The following is a 17,211-nucleotide window of genomic DNA, read 5'->3' as shown; positions in this document are numbered from 1 at the left end:
TTAACGTTGAAAAATACAGAAATGTAGCATGATGAAAATTTCTGCTATGGAACAATTTAGAATAATATCAAATTTATGATGTAAGTAATTAGCTATTTTTCAAAGTTATGGGATAGACGATAATTTAAACAAACTTCATAGTTTTTTGGGATATTGGCGCAAAATATCATGAAACTTTTTTTAAAAAAATTCCCATGAACTTTAGACTTGGCATATAATATCATGAACTTAAATAGTTATTGAATTTTTTTCACCATCGACAAAATCCGGCTACATTTCGTTTGATATTAAAGATTGTGTCCTTACTTGGGAGTGGCTGCTAATTACAGTGGATTTGTTGGCACCGTCAAACGTATGTTTTTCTTTTTTTCTTGCTCTTGGATTGGATGGTTTTCAATTAAAGAAGAATTATTGGTATATTTTGCTTTTTTTATTGTTCTTTGAGGTCTATCCGAATCTGTGAATATTGATTAATTGTGTGTGGATTGGTTATGTTATGGAGAATTCTTGAAAAACAAATTGTGTAAAAATGATGTTAATTGGGATAGAAGGAATATTGACGTAGTAAGCTATCTATTACTATAATTTAGAGATTCAATTTCCTTAGAGCATTCATAATGGAGGGCCGATGTAGGGGCCTTCCCCATCGGCCCTCATCGCCCCACCATTGCGGTGGAAGGGCCGTCCGGCGGCTCCACCTTCTCTCTCCAAAAGGGCCGATGTATCGGCCTTGGCCGATCCAAATGGGGCGTCGATCGGCCCTCCATTGTGGTGAGAGGGCCGACGATCGGCCCTCATCTTTTTTTTTTTTTTTTTTGTTTTTTTTTGCTGAAACAGAATGAGAGAGGGGAAGAAACGTAGGGGAAGAAGAAGAAGGGAGGAAGAAGAAGGGAGGGAGAAGAAGAAGAAAGTGGCGGTTGTGAGGAAGATTAACCCTATTTTATTATTTAAACTATAAATTAGTGGGCCAATGAATTTATTAAATAGATAGACTATAAATGAATGGGCCAATAATTTTATTAAATTAATGGACTATATTTGAGATGGGCTAATTTAGGTTTTCATTTAGTTAATTAATAAGTTGTCACATATTTGAGATAAATTAAAATTTATTTCATGTACTATATAATATTTTTACATTTTAATTTAATTAAGTTAATAATATATTAAATATATAAGTGCTAAAAAATTAAAACAAAATAAATGATGATGTGGAAATGAATTGGAAATAGGAAGGCCCTATGGGAAGGCCCTTTCATTATGGGAAGATAGGCCCTTTGGACAAATGCTGTGGAATGGAAGAGCCCTATGGAGGGCTTCCATCGTGAATGATGCATAGTTTTAGTGGAGAATGAGGGGAACAAGGCATCCTTGACAGGTTGTCCATACTCAAGCATGGTTGTTGCCGTTCACTTGGCAAATGTGGGGTGTCACTGTCACTGACATCTTCTTGATCATCGGACAAATACTGAGTTCCGCACCCAACTTAGTGTATAAACAATATATTAATGGAATATTATTAAATAAATTTGATTTTGTAATAGAAATATTTAGATATTGTACAAATGATATTATGTAGAATTATTTAGATATTAGTAGGTATTAAAATATTTAAATATTTTAGGAGAATTTTCTAGATTATAGTTATTATTTAAGAAAATATCTAGATTTTTATAGAGAAAAATCTAGATATTTAGAATATAAAAGAATTAAGTAGATAATTTTAGAATATGAAGTGAATACCTATAAATATGGGAGAGATGTACCATTTTATACCATTCTATTATTTAGGGCATGTTCAGATTGTTTTAGTTGGACTTTTTTATTCAGTAAACAAGAAATAGGAGTTGAAGTCAATTTTGCTGAATTTATTATCATTTCTTGGTGCGTAAATCAATAAAGGTTCAAAACAGAATAAAATAGGCAGAAATGAATTATGCTCATTACATGGGTGAACCCAGAAATTAATTGGATTTTTGAAAATAATTTTGGAAATTTTTTATTTTTAGATAGTAAATGGATTGAGATCAATAACTTTAATGTTTAATTGTGCATGTTTTGCTTCGAGAAAATTACAAAACATAGTACTTACTAGGGGTGGTAAAATGGGTAGCGGGTAATGGGTAATTCCCATCTCAATCCGCTACCCGCCGGGTATTGGGTACCCGCTACCCGATGATAACGGGAAACGGGGCGGAATCGGGTAGTGTGTTTTAGAGTTTTGCGAGTAACATTTTAATTTCTTCACTCATTTTGGAAATATAATAATAGAAATACTCTTCTCTACATTATTATCTTTCTAACTTTTTTTTTTCTCCGTTCTAATTATTTATTTTTAATTTTTCAAAATGAGTGCGTATATGCCTATTAAGTAAGTACTATTATTTAACTATTTACTTTTTTTCTCGACTTTAACTATTTAAACACCTTTATTAATATGGAACGGAGAGAGTATTAAAAGATAGAATATGGCCTAATTTTTTTGTCTCTCTCTCTTGGGCTTTACTCTCCTCTCTCTCGTTTTACACCTTTGTCTCTAGGGTTTATATTGGGCTTTACTCTCCTCTCTCTCTAGAATTGACATTGCCATATTGGGATTTCCTAAAATTGTGAGGTTTTATTTTACAATCAGGGCAGCTATATCGCAGCGGAGAAAGGTATGTTTATCAGTTCTAATTCAATTTTACAAAAAAATTAAAATATTTAATTTGCAAAAACCTTCACTTTTGGGTATCATCTGAATTGGGGGATATCATCGTCTTGATTTCGAGTACCCCGTTAGTCCCGATAATACCCGTTATTATTAGTATTAGCCATATTCTATCTTTTAATACTCTCTCCGTTCCATATTAATAAAGGTGTTTAAATAGTTAAAGTCGAGAAAAAAGTAAATAGTTAAATAATAGTACTTACTTAATAGGCATATACGCACTCATTTTGAAAAATTAAAAATAAATAATTAGAACGGAGAAAAAAAAAAGTTAGAAAGATAATAATGTAGAGAAGAGTATTTCTATTATTATATTTCCAAAATGAGTGAAGAAATTAAAATGCCTCTATTAAGGGGAATAATGGAAGTACTTTATATAATCTAAGAGTTCTTTTAAAACATTTTTATATTCCAACGAACATACAATTGAAAACTCACCGGAATTAGCTATAAAGTGTCCCCTCACTTTTATTCTCAATCTATTCAACATTACCATTGATATTAATAAAGTAAATTAGGGAACGTGGACGGTTATTGTGGTTTTCAAATTTTTTATTAGGATTTTGGGTCGGGTACGGGTACCCGCAATGTCGGGTACGGGATACCCGACACGGGTATCGGGTAATCCCGGTATGCCGCGGGGCGGGTATTGGGACAACAAATTTGACTAAAATGGGTGCGGGTACCCGACTTGTCGGGTGCGGGTACCCGCGGGTAACCCGTTTCGCCACCCCTAGTACTTACGTGTTTTAATTGTATTAACAGAATATGCCGATGAGTTTGAAGTATGCGTGACACACGATAAGGCCGATACCGATGTTATAATGCAAATCCTAAATGAGACGGACAACGATGTCACAAAAAAGAGGTTGTTCAACGCTCTGATTTCCAGAGCGTAAGTTCTTCTACGGAAAAGGTGGACATTAGACAAATGCAAACCTTTGAGCGCGCTAAAGCTGCCAAAACCACTATAGGAACTCTGCGTAGAATCAAACAGCGAGCTCGCGCCAATTTTCTCGGTGCTGACTTGCTGGAGCTGTTAGCTCTTGCAAAAACGTCAACCTCAAATGATATAGAGAACTCAAACAACTCCAGCAAAAACGTCAATGTCATGATTCAGAGAACTCACGAGATCAACTGAAAATTAATCGAACTACAAATTGGAGCTGTTAGCTTCTAAACATATCTTTCGTTCTCCCACCTAAAAAAATCACCCAAATAGAAACTGAAATTAATAGAACTACAAATTGGAATAGTACCTCGGCAAATTGAATTAACCATGGACAATCTCTATTAACTCGATTTGCAAGTGTCATGCAAATTTCCGCTGTGCAAATTTCAAATAATTCTAACACAAACTTGAAATTAACACGATGCTTGTGTGTTCTTTTTGTCTTTGTGTGTCTTTGTGTTTTTCTTTTTATTATTCCAAATAAGTTTTTTTTTATTTTCTACAACGTTAAGCATTTTTAGTTTTAGTCACGACCCCATAACACCTATACTAAGGCATTCCCACTTTTAGCCACAACAATTTTTCATATTTTGCTCTTTTAATCCGAGCACATATTGGTGCTCGGAATTATGTGCTAGCTAAACACTGTTTTTTTTTTAGTGTTATTTATGTTGTGTATGTTAGTTATCATATCAGATATTATAGGCTTGATTGTGTTTTTTATTTAAAATCAAAGCTAATGATATATTTTTTATACATAGTAATAATTTCTCTTATCATATTAAATATACCATGCATAAGTTTTGACTATAAATGTACGCATAAAATAGGGTCTTATGCATAATTTCTAGTCAGACCCTTCTTTTTTTCTTTTTCTTTTTCTTTTTAGTCAGACCCTTATTACTTAACATAACGTGATCATTTGTCATTTGTGAGCCATTTGCATACGTTATTGAAGAGGCTTGGCTTAGAAGCTAATGATGATTAGCGAAAGAGTGTTCTAAAATTGATGAAGAAAACCCTCGGTCCAGGAAATTCGCTAGACACTGGGTCTAGGAACTCAGAGAATCTTGAGCTGCCTATTGTTAGACACACAATCACTACCTTAACTCCCCCTTCAAAACCCTCAACCCGCTTTAATTAAGAAAACTAGTACGTGGAAGTAGGGATCGAATCCACAGAGATGAATGCGCAAGTAAACATGTTCAAAGACTCGGGAACTATTTTTTGTTGGCTGCTGCCACGCAATTTTAGGGTTGAGCTTTAATTCCTAGACTTGGTAATTGAAATATTCTACTCTAACAGCTAGATCAGAAACATAAAAACACGCATATTAATCGAAATAGAGCGAGACAATTACTAGATCGAATGAAAAATTTCCTGAATTAACCTAGACCTGGGAAAGCAACTAAATGTGGGGACCATTTTCTGAAAAGGTAGAGTACGATCGAAAAGCTGCAAAATAACTAACTAAAGGACTAACTAACATCGACATCATCTTCTCCACCATTTATCATGAAACAACCAGTTAAAATAGAGCAAGAACGAAGATCAAAACAAAGTTGACGGAATTAAACCGATAGAAATGAAGAACAGTTCGAACTAAAGCAGATCTACGGCTACTAGACGAGGTAAAACAAGAATGCAGAATTTAAACAACGAAATCAAGCGAAAACAAGCAGATCCATTCACGGGACGCTTAATCCACTCCGGATCCAAGCCATCCACAACAACCAAACATCATTTCCATCTCCAATCCTCACAAGTTTACGTAGATCCAACCGATCAACAACAGATTTCTTGCAAAACAACTCCAAACTCAGATCAACCAACAATAATCAGCAAATCAAACCCAAACATCAGGATAAGATAAACGAAACAAAAGCAGTGATATTCATAGCAAAATACGAAGTATCCAACGATAGTAACAGACAAGGCTGAGCCTCGAACAACGAGGGCTCGGCGAGTACCAAAAGTAGACAGAAAAATAAAGACAATTGTTTCTTCGCCTCCGTAGAGACGGTGTTGCACCCAAATTTCCGATGAAATGAGAACCCCCCTACGATTTCCCCCAAGTGTGTGAGTGTGTAGAAAAAGTAGAAAACTAAGCTAGGAGCTGGAAAAGTGATTATTCATGTTGATTGCGTGCTCCTTTTTATAATGGATAGAGCTTCTAGACTGTTCTTGCAATGCCCATTTTGCCCTTCGATTCAATGCTCTTTTGTCTAGCGCTCTTCCTTGTTCAGCTTATTTCCCTTGCCGGTTTCCTCCACCAGGTGATCTCTATCTTCTTCCTGGGGTTGGCAATTTTCTCTACACACCTGGCTCAAAAAGGTTTGTTAGACCCGGGAAATCACAGAATTTATCCCTTAACCAATGCATGAAATTAGACTTATCAGTTATTGCCTCATGTTTTTGTTTCAGGCGTATCTTCCTACGCATTCGTTCATGCATGGATTCGACCTATCAATTTTCCCATATATCTCTACGAGCAGTGATGGGGGGATTTTCGTGGATACAACACCGAATCCTATGCCATTGATCATAGAAGACAGTTCAATGGGTGAGGGACTGCACGAGGATCAGATTCGTCGATGTGTGAGAGAGAAGAAGCACGTGGTGGATGTATGCTGCATCTGTCTGGGGAATTATGTCGACGGAGACGATGTTGGGGTCCTGAATTGCAGCCACGAGTTCCACACAAACTACATCAAGCAGTGGTTGCTACAAAAGAATCGGTGCCCCATCTGCCAGCGGAAGGCATTTGAGTCCTAGTGCTAGTGATCAGAACAGCATCAGCTAAAATATATATGTATTATGCAAGTAAAACAACTAAACTATCTTTCGTTCTCCAACCTAAAAAAATCAACCAAAATAGAAACTGAAATTAATCGAACTACAAATTGGAATAGTACATCGGCAAATTGGATTAACCATGGATTATCTCCATTAACTTGATTTGCAAGTGCCGTGCAAATTTTCACTATGCAAATTTCAAATAATACACAAACTTGAAATTAACACGATGCTTGTGTGTTCTTTTCGTCTTTGTGAGTCTTTATGTTTTTCTTTTTATTATTCCAAATAATAGTACTTTTTTTAAAAATTTTCTGCAACGTTAAGCTTTTTTAGTTTTAGCCACGACCCCATAACACCTATACTAAGGCATCCCACTTTTAGCCACAACAATTTTTCATATTTTGCTCTTTTAATCCGAGCACATATTGGTGCTCGGAATTATGTGCTAGGTAAACTCTGTTTTTTTTGTTGTGTTATTTATGTGTGTGTATGTTAATTATCATATCAGATATTATAGGCGTGATTGTGTTTTTTATTTAAAATCAAAGCGAATGATATATTTTTTATACATAGTAATAATTTGTCTTATCATATTAAAATATATCATGCATAAGTTTTGACTAGAAATGTACGCATAAAATAGGGTCTAATGCATAATTTCTAGTCAGACCTTTATTACTTAACATAACGTGATCATTTGTCATTTGTGAGCCATTTGCATACGTTATTGCCTCATGTTTCTGTTTCAGGCGTATCTTCCTACGCATTCGTTCATGCATAGATTTGACCTATCAATTCCCCCATATAATCTATGCACGACTTTTTAGCAAAAACTTTTTGAAGTAGCACCCACGTAAATAAAGTACTCCCTCCGCCCCACAATAAAAATCACACTTTGTTATTTTGGTCCGTCACACAACTAGAGTCACACTTCATTTTTATTATAAATGGTAAGTAGGTCTCACATTCCACTAACTCACTTCACTCACATTTTATTATAAAACCAATATAAAAAAGTAGGTCTCATATTTTACTAACTTCAATCCACTATTCTTTACATTTTTTAAAATATGTGCCCATAATAAGAGTGACTCCTATTGTGGGACGGATGGAGTAATTAATTATACTCCCTCTGTCCCACTTAGGGGTCTCGGTTTACCATTTTTGTGTGTCCCACTTTAGGAGTCTCGGTTAGATTATTCCATAAATGGTATTAGGCCCCACATTCCATTAACATTTTATTATAAAACTAATATAAAAAAATATGACCCACATTCCACTATCTTTTTTCACTATAACACTTTCCTTTACATTTCTTAATACTCGTGCCGAACTCAATTGAGACTCCTAAAGTGGGACGGTGGGAATACTATTCACTCTCTAGTGCATAACAGATGTCACACTCTTCTTTTATAATTTGTCACATTAAAGATATCATGCATAACAGATGTCATTCTTTTTTAGTTTGTCACATTAAAGATATCATGTTTCATTTATAAAAAATAGTTATCACTTACATCAGTGTATAAATATATAATACTACCATATTTTTCTCTCTCCATTTAACACACAAAACAATATCTCATAAAATCTCGTACCTTCACTAAGTGTGGCATCTATCATGAGATAAGAAAGTACTAAAAAAAAAATCAAAATTACACTATTTTCACAATTCATATGAAACTTAAAAACTCATATTCAAGCCTTCAACCATACCACGTAGACCAGCAAAAACTCACAAGCTATATTACAAAATCAACTTAAATATGAAATCATTTCAAAATTACAAGATAAGGAGTATAATACAATAATCAACATAAATTAAATAATTTTAAAATAAAGAGATACATTAAGGACCTCAGTTCTCAAAATTGATGCACATAAACGATTTTTTACAAATAACATAATATATGTAAATAGAAAAAAAGGGGGTTCAGTTTTCCGAGGGCAGTGAGGCTTTGATCAGTTAGAATGTTGAGCTAATGCATCCTTCTCTATAGGCTCTGAAATCTTATCGGCATTTTCTTGAAGTCTTCGTCTCAGAATAGGCCTTTTAAAGAGCTTCAACGGCCATCTTCCTGGCTTCAGCTGCCCGAGCAGCTTCATCTGTTCCCTCTGGAACCTCCGGTTCGCATACCTCACTCCACCTCGCCATCCCAGACCTAACCTGCAACGTTAAACATAGCATTTTAAGAGAGAAAACGAGAGAAAATCCGTATGCATTTCCCTCATTTTTTCCATGCTGTCTGGAGAAAAGTATCCAGCCTCCAGAACATGACAGAGGAGTGGAAAAATAGTGAAAATATATGTTTTCCCTCACATCCTAAACAGAATGAATGATTCAGTTTACAATAATTCATAGCTCACACCTTTCTTCTAACTAATAAAAGCGCGTACAATTACTATAGTAATGTATCACTCAACCAATCAGCTGTGGAACATCTCCAAATTCAACATAACACGAGGAAACTTGATGAATAGAAATTCAGATGAGAGCTGCAGTTGTTTTATGGGATGCATTTTTCTCTTTATCATTTATGATGCAAAGAGCGACGCATCATGCATCTCAAGTTTAAAGATTCTTGAGCAGTTCATGTTCCTTCAAGGCCATCTGCAACGCTTCTTGCTTCGTTTTAGGTTGGGGTTATCTGCGTCTATTATCACCACGTTTCAATATTTTTTCTAAGTTGTTGCACCAAGATTACAACCTTTATAATATACTGTATGCAATTAGCAACACGTCCACTTTTCAGTCTGGCCAAACCGGAACAGGCTTTGTCTGCTAATTAGACTTGAGGAAATAAGGTAAGCTAGTTTGTGTTATAAATGCAACTAAACCCTATGTGGCCGTTCGGTTGGTCATCTGAAGCATGTGTACTATTTAGTTCTATGTTCGGTTAATAAAAATGGAGGACTAATTAATCCATGATACTATCTTATATGGATAATCTCCCCATTGCCAATCGGAGCCGTTCCCCTGCGACAAAAACAATATAGGGCATGATTATCCCAGACTCAATCTCAGTATTATTTTGTAATGTAAACTGAGCGTGGCCTATGTGTTTTCAGCTACTTTAATAAAGGAATTTTTCATTGAGAATCAGATATTATCGATCTTCTTCAAAAGTTAAATAAAGACTGTAAATCAAAGCTAGCATAAATACAAATCCGTGATCACTGACCCGATAATCAAACCAGTTCCAGCAGTTGCAAGACAAGCCGGCAGACTAACAGATCCTGAGACTAGTTTCCTCAACTCGGGATCTTCCATCTGATAATTGTTTTTCATCTGCCAAATAAAATCCATATTCTCATATCAGTAGAAATAAAAAGAGGTACAGGGGGCAAGTAGTAAATTTGAGTACAAGCAAGCAAAGACGAAGCTGTAATGGTTTATTGTATCTCGACTTACAAACAATCAGACAAAAATAAACATGATAATGATTAAAACATCATGAATAATTCTTTGGTTTATTTACTTCAAGAATCCATAACTAGGAGCTCTGGCATCGAGCTCTTCTTTAAATCCAATCAACCGATTTAAATTTTAAGATGATTTTCAATCTCAAAAGGTAAGGACACGGTAGATTACCAGCACAACAAGATTATTAGTTGAGAAGGAAAACAATAAAGAGAGACATCCATCAATAACCATCATCATGCTTCAGAATGATATGAATCAATCTAAAATTCTCTCATCTCTACACTCACATCCAAAGCATAAGAAACTTCAAATATATGAAACACATTATCATCACACACTACACATATGTCAACTAAAGGTAGACTAAAACAAAGCTGAAAATGCTTACAGCTTTCTCAATTGATTCAAGCTTTTGCTCGACTCTCGACTGATGCAGCTGCCGTAAAGAATAACCTACATCCACATCATTGTTGCACAAATCCAACAAACAAACAAGTGCTAAAAGAAACTCAAACTGGATAATCATCATCTTCAAATTTTCTAACCACCCCACATATTGATACTCAAATCATATAATCTCACTCCCTATCTCTATATATATGTGTGTGTGTTAAAGTGTGAAAGAAAAGGGGAGAATCATACCTGCCCAAGCTGTAACAACTGATGCAATGGAAGTGGAAACTGTAAAAACCACTTTATGCCTCTCAAATAAATCCTGAAACATCAAAACCAAAATCAAAACATACCCCCAAAAATCAAATATCTACAGAAAAAGGCCCCCAATAAAATAACCCAACCATTTTCACTTCATACATAAAAAAACAAAATCTTTATCACAAAACGCATAAAAAAGAGGAATCTTTGCATTCACCTTTATGGTAGAATAAGTGAGCTGAGCAGAAGACATTGAATCCATAGCTTTTCTTCTCAGCCGAGATACTGCGATGGAGTTCATAATCGAGGAGCCCGACGCCCTCAATCGCGGCATACTTCTATAAAATCTTCCTCTCATTCTAAAACCTTGCTTTCTGTATCGATTTTTCTTGTTATTTTTTCTGAAGATGAATTTCTAGTTTTCAATTTTGAATCGATTACGGAAGCAAAAGGGCTTTCGTGAGAAATTGGGGATGGGAAGGGCAGTGAATTAAGGTGCCGAAATTCTCATGAAATTTTCAGATTCTTGCGCTTTACATTACTGGTTTATTTTGTCCAAATCACATTTTCACCCCTTGTTTTTTAGAATACTATTATTTGGCCACGTTTAATTCAAATTTTACCCAGATATATTTTATTTATAAATAAACGAAAAACAGTCATAGTTTTAAAAATTTGGTATTTAATTATCCAACCAAATTTGGTAGTAGTACTATTATAATTACTTATGAAAATTTTTATCACAACTTATAACCTCTACTTATTTACTCTATTTGCATTATACTATAATGTATCTCATTTTGACTCAAGTTTTAAAATTACAATAAAAGTGGTTGAAAAATATTAGTAAAATACATATCCTACTAACGAGTGAATTATAAATAATTATATTTCATTTTTCTAGTATAACAAATTAATAAAATAGCCTTAAATGGAAAAAAATAAAGAAAAAACAAAAAATTGAAAATAATGTAAAAGTATCTCGAACAAAATTAAATCTAAACTTATGGAGATAAGTATTTAATTTTATGAGATCCAGATAACTTTTAACAGATTCATAATATCCATTCGTTCCATAAAAATATGTGCATTTTCTATTTTGGTCAATCCCATAAAAATATGTACATTTCATTTTTAAAATGTTATACTCCCTCCGTCACATAAAAATATGCGCATTTTTCATTTCTTTCGTCCAGATATGTGCATTCCGTTTTTGAGAAGTTATACTATCAATTTATTAATGTAGGTGTCCATTATCTACTAACACTCTTTTAATTATCATTCTCTTCTCTATTATTTTATCATATGATTGTCTCCTCTCTCTTACTTTATTAATATTGTCTTAATTATCGTGTCATACTAATTGTATATATTTTTGTGAGATGGAGTGAGTATCAATTTAATAATATAAGTTCCATTATCCATTAACACTATTTTAACTATCATTAATCATCTTCTTCCTTATTTTACCATACCATTCTTTATTGTTATTTTTTTTAATGGGATGGAAGAAGTATATATATTCTTTCGTAGATCTAGGTAGTATATATGGAGTATAAAAATAACAAAAGTAACAAAATTACAAGATTATCATACTTAAAAAAGAGAGTAACAAAATACTTAAAATAAATTTTATTGCCAACAACAGAATACTCCAGAAGTTATGAAGATGACGTGGAACTCTTCCATTGGCCAAGCTACGTAGCACCCGTTGCAGCAGTTTTTTTAATCACTCCGCGAAAAACAAAATTTTGCCAATTCGAAAGTGAAAAAAAAAATCCAAAAAATGGAGAAATCGCCGTTGATCGCACTTCTCCTTCTCTCATTGGTCGGTAATCTCGGCGTTTATGCACTGTACGGACCTTCGTCCCCTGTTGTTCAGCTAAATCCTAACAATTTCAAGTCCAAGGTACGCGAATTTGCTTCAATTCTGAGTTGTTTCCTTTGTTTTTAGGTGTAACGTTTATTGAAGACTGTTTCAGTTCATTCTCTTATTTGTTTTGGTGAAATCGATTCGTTTAGATTAAGCACTTTATACGTCAGCTTTGTTGATCTAGCTGAAGTTCAGATATTGTAAATTGCTGATTGGTAGATTTTCTTGGCATTGATGTGGAAGCGAGTGGTATTTAGATCACAATGCTGATTTTTTAGCCTTTTATTCATGTTGTGATTGTGTGATTGGGTGGAGTTGATGAAGTTCTCAACTACATTGAGAAGGTGGGCAGACTTGCCTTGGTTTTGTAAATCCGTTGCTGGCTGAGATAAAATTGATATTAGTAACTTTTATGCTTGCCTGCTCTATCTTTTCTTATGGAATCTTAATCAGTGGCGTTGTATTTCTGTTCTTCTGTTTATTTGTGTCGCGCAGGTACTCAATTCGAATGGTATAGTTTTAGTTGAGTTTTTCGCACCATGGTGTGGTCATTGTAAAGCCCTGACACCCGCATGGGAGAAGGCGGCTACTGTCTTGAAAGGTGTGGCAACTGTGGCGGCTTTAGATGCCGATGCTCACCAATCACTAGCTCAGGTATTTCTTTGTCAAACAATTTGTTGGCATTCCATATTCAATTTGTTGGCATTCCATATCCAATTTGTTTATTTATAGGGCTTGATTTCACAAAGAACTTCTAGCGTGCTGTCTCTACTTCATTACTTTCAAACTGACATAGTACTGATGCTTATTCCATAAGATGTTGCATTCTTAGTTGCGTGTAATCTATTGATTGATCACTTTGTGGACTAAGAGCATTTAGAGATGTCAAGTATTGGTCTATCGCCGGAAATCAAAGAGCACGAGCACACGAAAGATAGAAGATGAACGGAAACGATAAAACCCTAGTTGAGGTGCTAGGGGGCGATTTCCGCCAGAACCAAGAATGAGAATAATTTGTTTATTATTTCTCAATGAATGAAAATACTATAGAATTCTATTATTTTTAGAATTCTAACCCCTAAAATGTATCTTACTAATCAAGCAAGATTATTAAATTACAAAAGGTATGGGGAATAAATAAAGATAGGAAATAAGAAATGCAAAGATATGGAAATCTATATTGTAATAATGCAATTTGGGTGGCCAAAAGGCTTGGTTCGTGGCTCGTGAGTAGTGCTGAGCTGAGTTGGGCTCGTGGCTGAACTGTAGCAGACACGAGGTTGGAGTCCCTATCATATTGTGTGGTCTTTTGACTGACATTAAAGAATGGTGAATATGCTGCAAGGTTGCTCACAGATCTGAAGCTAACAGGAGTTGAATCCACTCCTTGACTTTCCTTTAAAATAATTTCCCATGAAAGGAAAGCATTCTATTTATTTAAGATTCAAAGATGTGTTTTTATTGCTCACATAGACAAGGCTTTATTTGTCCATTATTTTAAAGATTCTTTGGTCCCTTGTGTTATGTAGGAATATGGGATTAAAGGATTTCCTACCATCAAGGTCTTTGCACCAGGAAAACCCCCTGCAGATTATCAAGGAGCTAGAGATGCCAAGCCTATTGTTGAATTTGCGTTGAAACAGGTGAATTTTGTTGTTTCTAAGCCTTAAAATTTGTTGCTTCTCCTTTTCCTTTTTCTCTAATCTCTATTCTTATGGTTGTTTGTGACTGTGTGCATTGCCTTTGTCATGATTATCACCACCTACATCCTTGATGAGCAATCATGTTTTAAGGGTCATCTGAAAGTGAAATGGTTCTTATGTCCTAACTGAAAAAGTTATATAGTCAGATGTCTGCCATAAGAATTGTTTACCATCCGTCTTATGAAACATTATTCTATGCATTTGCACGTACTTCTTTGTTTGGGTAACCATTTATTTAATGTAACAAGTCAAGTTCCATAAAGTTCTTAGTCAGGCACTTTGCAATATCTCTGCCTTGTCACCAAGTCATTACTGTTGAGCAGGGATAACTAAATTTTTCTTTTCTTTTGTTTTCTTTCCATAAGGTCAAAACCCTCCTGAAAGAACGTCTGGATGGGAAATCAGGAGGAGGATCAAGTCAGAAATCAGAACCAAGTGCATCAGTGGAACTGAACTCACGCAACTTTGATGAATTGGTACTCAAAAGCAAGGAACTATGGGTTGTGGAGTTCTTTGCTCCTTGGTGAGTTGTGCTCTCCATAAGTCCTTTTTGTGTAAATCCTTATAGGTTACACCTGTGACTTTGCGAGGATTTTATCCTGCATTTCTCTATGATAGTCTATGAAGTACTGAATAGTGGTTGGGATGGAAGTACAAAGTCTCATTTTTGGCAGAGTAGGGGGCTGTTTAGGTTAGGGCGAGAATGGGATCTGTATATGGGAATGAGATTGGACAGGAATATTGATTGGTGGAGCAAATTCTGAAGAAAATTAGCTTGAGATTTGTAGACTACTGGGACAGGTTGACAGAAGAAGTGGAAGCTGGGTGCGCAATCTTGAGACAGATAAATATGTTTAATGCAGTGCTGGTCACCATCAAAACAGGCTTTGAGATTATGTGATTTGGTAAAATATAGTTTTGGGTCATGATGCAGCCATGAAGAAGGGTGGTGGGAGTATAGATAATTGCAAGTGACTTCTTGTCAAAAATCAAAATTGATGTTAATTGTTCGATCAAGGTCGAATATAGTTCGTCTGAGTAAAGGGATTTTCTGAACAATATAAAATCAAAGATGGCCAACGAATTAATTAGATAGAAATTCGCACTTCTTCTGATATCATAATAATATTGTGATGTTTAATTTAGCTATTATGTAATTTTGTTTTTCAAATATTTGTTTCTCATTCTCTATGCTGTTGTTTATATATTTGATTGTCATTCAATTTGCTGTTGTGAAGGTGTGGTCACTGCAAGAAGCTTGCTCCTGAATGGAAGAAGGTAGCTAACAGTCTCAAGGGTCAGGTGAAGTTGGGCCATGTTGACTGTGATGCAGATAAGGTAAGCCACCTCCATTAAGCACTGGTCTCGCTGGTTATCTTAGGTGGTGTTCGGTTTCCAAGATAAAATAATACCAAGATGCAATCTAGGATTGAGTTTGAGATTATTTTAGTCATAGGGGGTTAGCTATGACTAATTATCCCATGATTATCCATCTAGGATTGAGTTGTGAGGTTGAATCTCATGAACCAAACACACTACCAATTTAATCCCGGATACAATCTTGCAAACCGAACACCCCCTCAATGTTTTATTCTACAGAGTGAGCATAAGTTCAGTGCTATACTTCACTTTCTCATCCACATTCAGTTTAACTATATCTGCAAATATTCACAATGTCTAGTTTTGGCAATGTTTGACATGCATGAATGATGCCTCATGTTGTATGCATTAGAGATCAGTGTCACTTTTCAGACTGTACTAGGAATTGCAAAGACTGTGAGAAGTATATGCTGTACAGAGTGATATATAAATCCACGTATGCATGCATTCATGTATTTTCATAAGTAGATATCTTGCTTGGTAACCTACAGATATAAATGTTGTAGCTCGATCCTATCTTTCTTGCTATTAATACAAGATGGAGGTCTCTTCCAATTTCTAACTAGTCAGAGCTGCCAGTCTTTGATGAGCAGGTATAATGTCCAAGGTTTTCCTACTATCATGGTGTTTGGAGCTGACAAAGACAGCCCCGTTCCATATGAAGGTGCAAGAACTGCATCGGCAATTGAATCTTTCGCTCTGGAGCAGCTGGAAGCAAATGCTGCCCCTCCTGAAGTGACTGAATTGACTAGCCCAGTATGATCCTTCATCCCTTCTCGTCTCCCCCACCCCTAACCCCCAATCTCACTTTCATAGGGCGATTCATTCAAATTTTGATCTCTGAAACTGTAATGATGTTGTATATTCATATAGGACGTTATGGAAGAGAAGTGTGGCTCAGCCGCCATCTGCTTCGTAGCCTTCCTCCCCGACATATTGGACTCGAAGGCGGAGGGTAGAAACAGATACCTCGAGATTATGCTATCGGTTGCAGAGAAGTTTAGAAAGAGTCCTTACAGGCAAGACATAAGCTCTATAAAATCTCATATTCTCAGTTTTGACCTAACTTTAATCTCTCACGAGATTGACTGAGTTTGACAAAAAATGCCACAGTTTTCTCTGGGCTGCTGCGGGGAAGCAGCCCAATCTTGAGCAGCACGTTGGAGTTGGAGGCTACGGTTATCCAGCTCTAGTGGCACTCAACTTGAAGAAGAAAGCCTACGCCCCACTCAAGAGCGCATTTGAACGTGACCAGATATCGTGAGCTCTTCTCTTCACTCTATTTCTCTGTTTTCTTGCTTCATTTGACACTGCAAACGAAGTAAAACCCCATCTGTGTTCTCAGAGAGTTTGTCAAAGAAGCCGGACGAGGCGGAAAGGGCACTCTGCCGCTGGCCGCTGACCCGGAGCTCGTGAAGACCGAACCGTGGGACGGCAAAGACGGCGAGATAATCGAGGAAGACGAGTTCTCGCTAGAAGAACTCATGGGAGAGGACACTGCTAGCAAAGATGAGCTTTAGTTCAATTCTTTTAAGCTTCTGAGAGAAACAAGAAATCTCTTAATTAGAAAACAGTTTTGATGTTACAGAGTAGTATTATTTTTGGTTTATAAATGAATGTTTGATCTATGTCGTTTGTTGAAATTTAAATTACTTACACGTACGATTCCGAGTTTATAAACTGAGAAATGATTTTTCTGAACTAAATTTACTGAAT

At 35.6% G+C, this 17,211-nt stretch overlaps 3 protein-coding genes across 4 annotated transcripts; 2 read left to right on the top strand and 1 right to left on the bottom strand.

Annotated features, from left to right (window-relative positions):
• Positions 1–5,851: 5,851 nt before the first annotated feature.
• LOC125209473 (RING-H2 finger protein ATL66-like) lies at positions 5,852–6,437 on the top strand. The gene is made up of 2 exons (XM_048109072.1): positions 5,852–5,938; positions 6,087–6,437. The coding sequence occupies exons 1-2, from the start codon at positions 5,852–5,854 to the stop codon at positions 6,435–6,437; spliced, it is 438 nt and encodes a 145-aa protein (XP_047965029.1).
• Positions 6,438–8,306: 1,869 nt separating this feature from the next.
• On the bottom strand, positions 8,307–11,041 carry LOC125210919. 2 transcript variants are annotated; one of them, XM_048110551.1, is made up of 6 exons: positions 10,757–11,041; positions 10,528–10,600; positions 10,274–10,338; positions 9,644–9,750; positions 9,397–9,438; positions 8,307–8,628 (listed from the first exon to the last, which is right to left on the bottom strand). In XM_048110551.1, exons 1-6 carry the CDS (start codon positions 10,895–10,897, stop codon positions 8,424–8,426), a joined length of 633 nt encoding a protein of 210 aa, XP_047966508.1. In that variant the 5' UTR covers positions 10,898–11,041; the 3' UTR covers positions 8,307–8,423. The 2 variants fall into 2 exon arrangements, with proteins under 2 accessions (XP_047966508.1, XP_047966509.1); XM_048110552.1 differs by lacking the exon at positions 9,397–9,438.
• A 1,265-nt stretch (positions 11,042–12,306) lies between these two features.
• On the top strand, positions 12,307–17,196 carry LOC125210429 (protein disulfide isomerase-like 2-3). The gene is made up of 9 exons (XM_048109987.1): positions 12,307–12,448; positions 12,908–13,066; positions 13,942–14,055; positions 14,481–14,638; positions 15,354–15,453; positions 16,075–16,251; positions 16,369–16,514; positions 16,609–16,755; positions 16,841–17,196. The coding sequence occupies exons 1-9, from the start codon at positions 12,326–12,328 to the stop codon at positions 17,013–17,015; spliced, it is 1,299 nt and encodes a 432-aa protein (XP_047965944.1). The 5' UTR covers positions 12,307–12,325; the 3' UTR covers positions 17,016–17,196.
• The last annotated feature ends 15 nt before the right edge of the window (positions 17,197–17,211 follow it).

Source organism: Salvia hispanica, chromosome 3 (assembly GCF_023119035.1).
Source record: "Salvia hispanica cultivar TCC Black 2014 chromosome 3, UniMelb_Shisp_WGS_1.0, whole genome shotgun sequence".
Taxonomy (NCBI): domain Eukaryota; kingdom Viridiplantae; phylum Streptophyta; class Magnoliopsida; order Lamiales; family Lamiaceae; genus Salvia; species Salvia hispanica.
The sequence above is the reverse complement of the archived record's forward strand: the minus strand, read 5'-3'. Positions and strand labels throughout refer to the sequence as shown.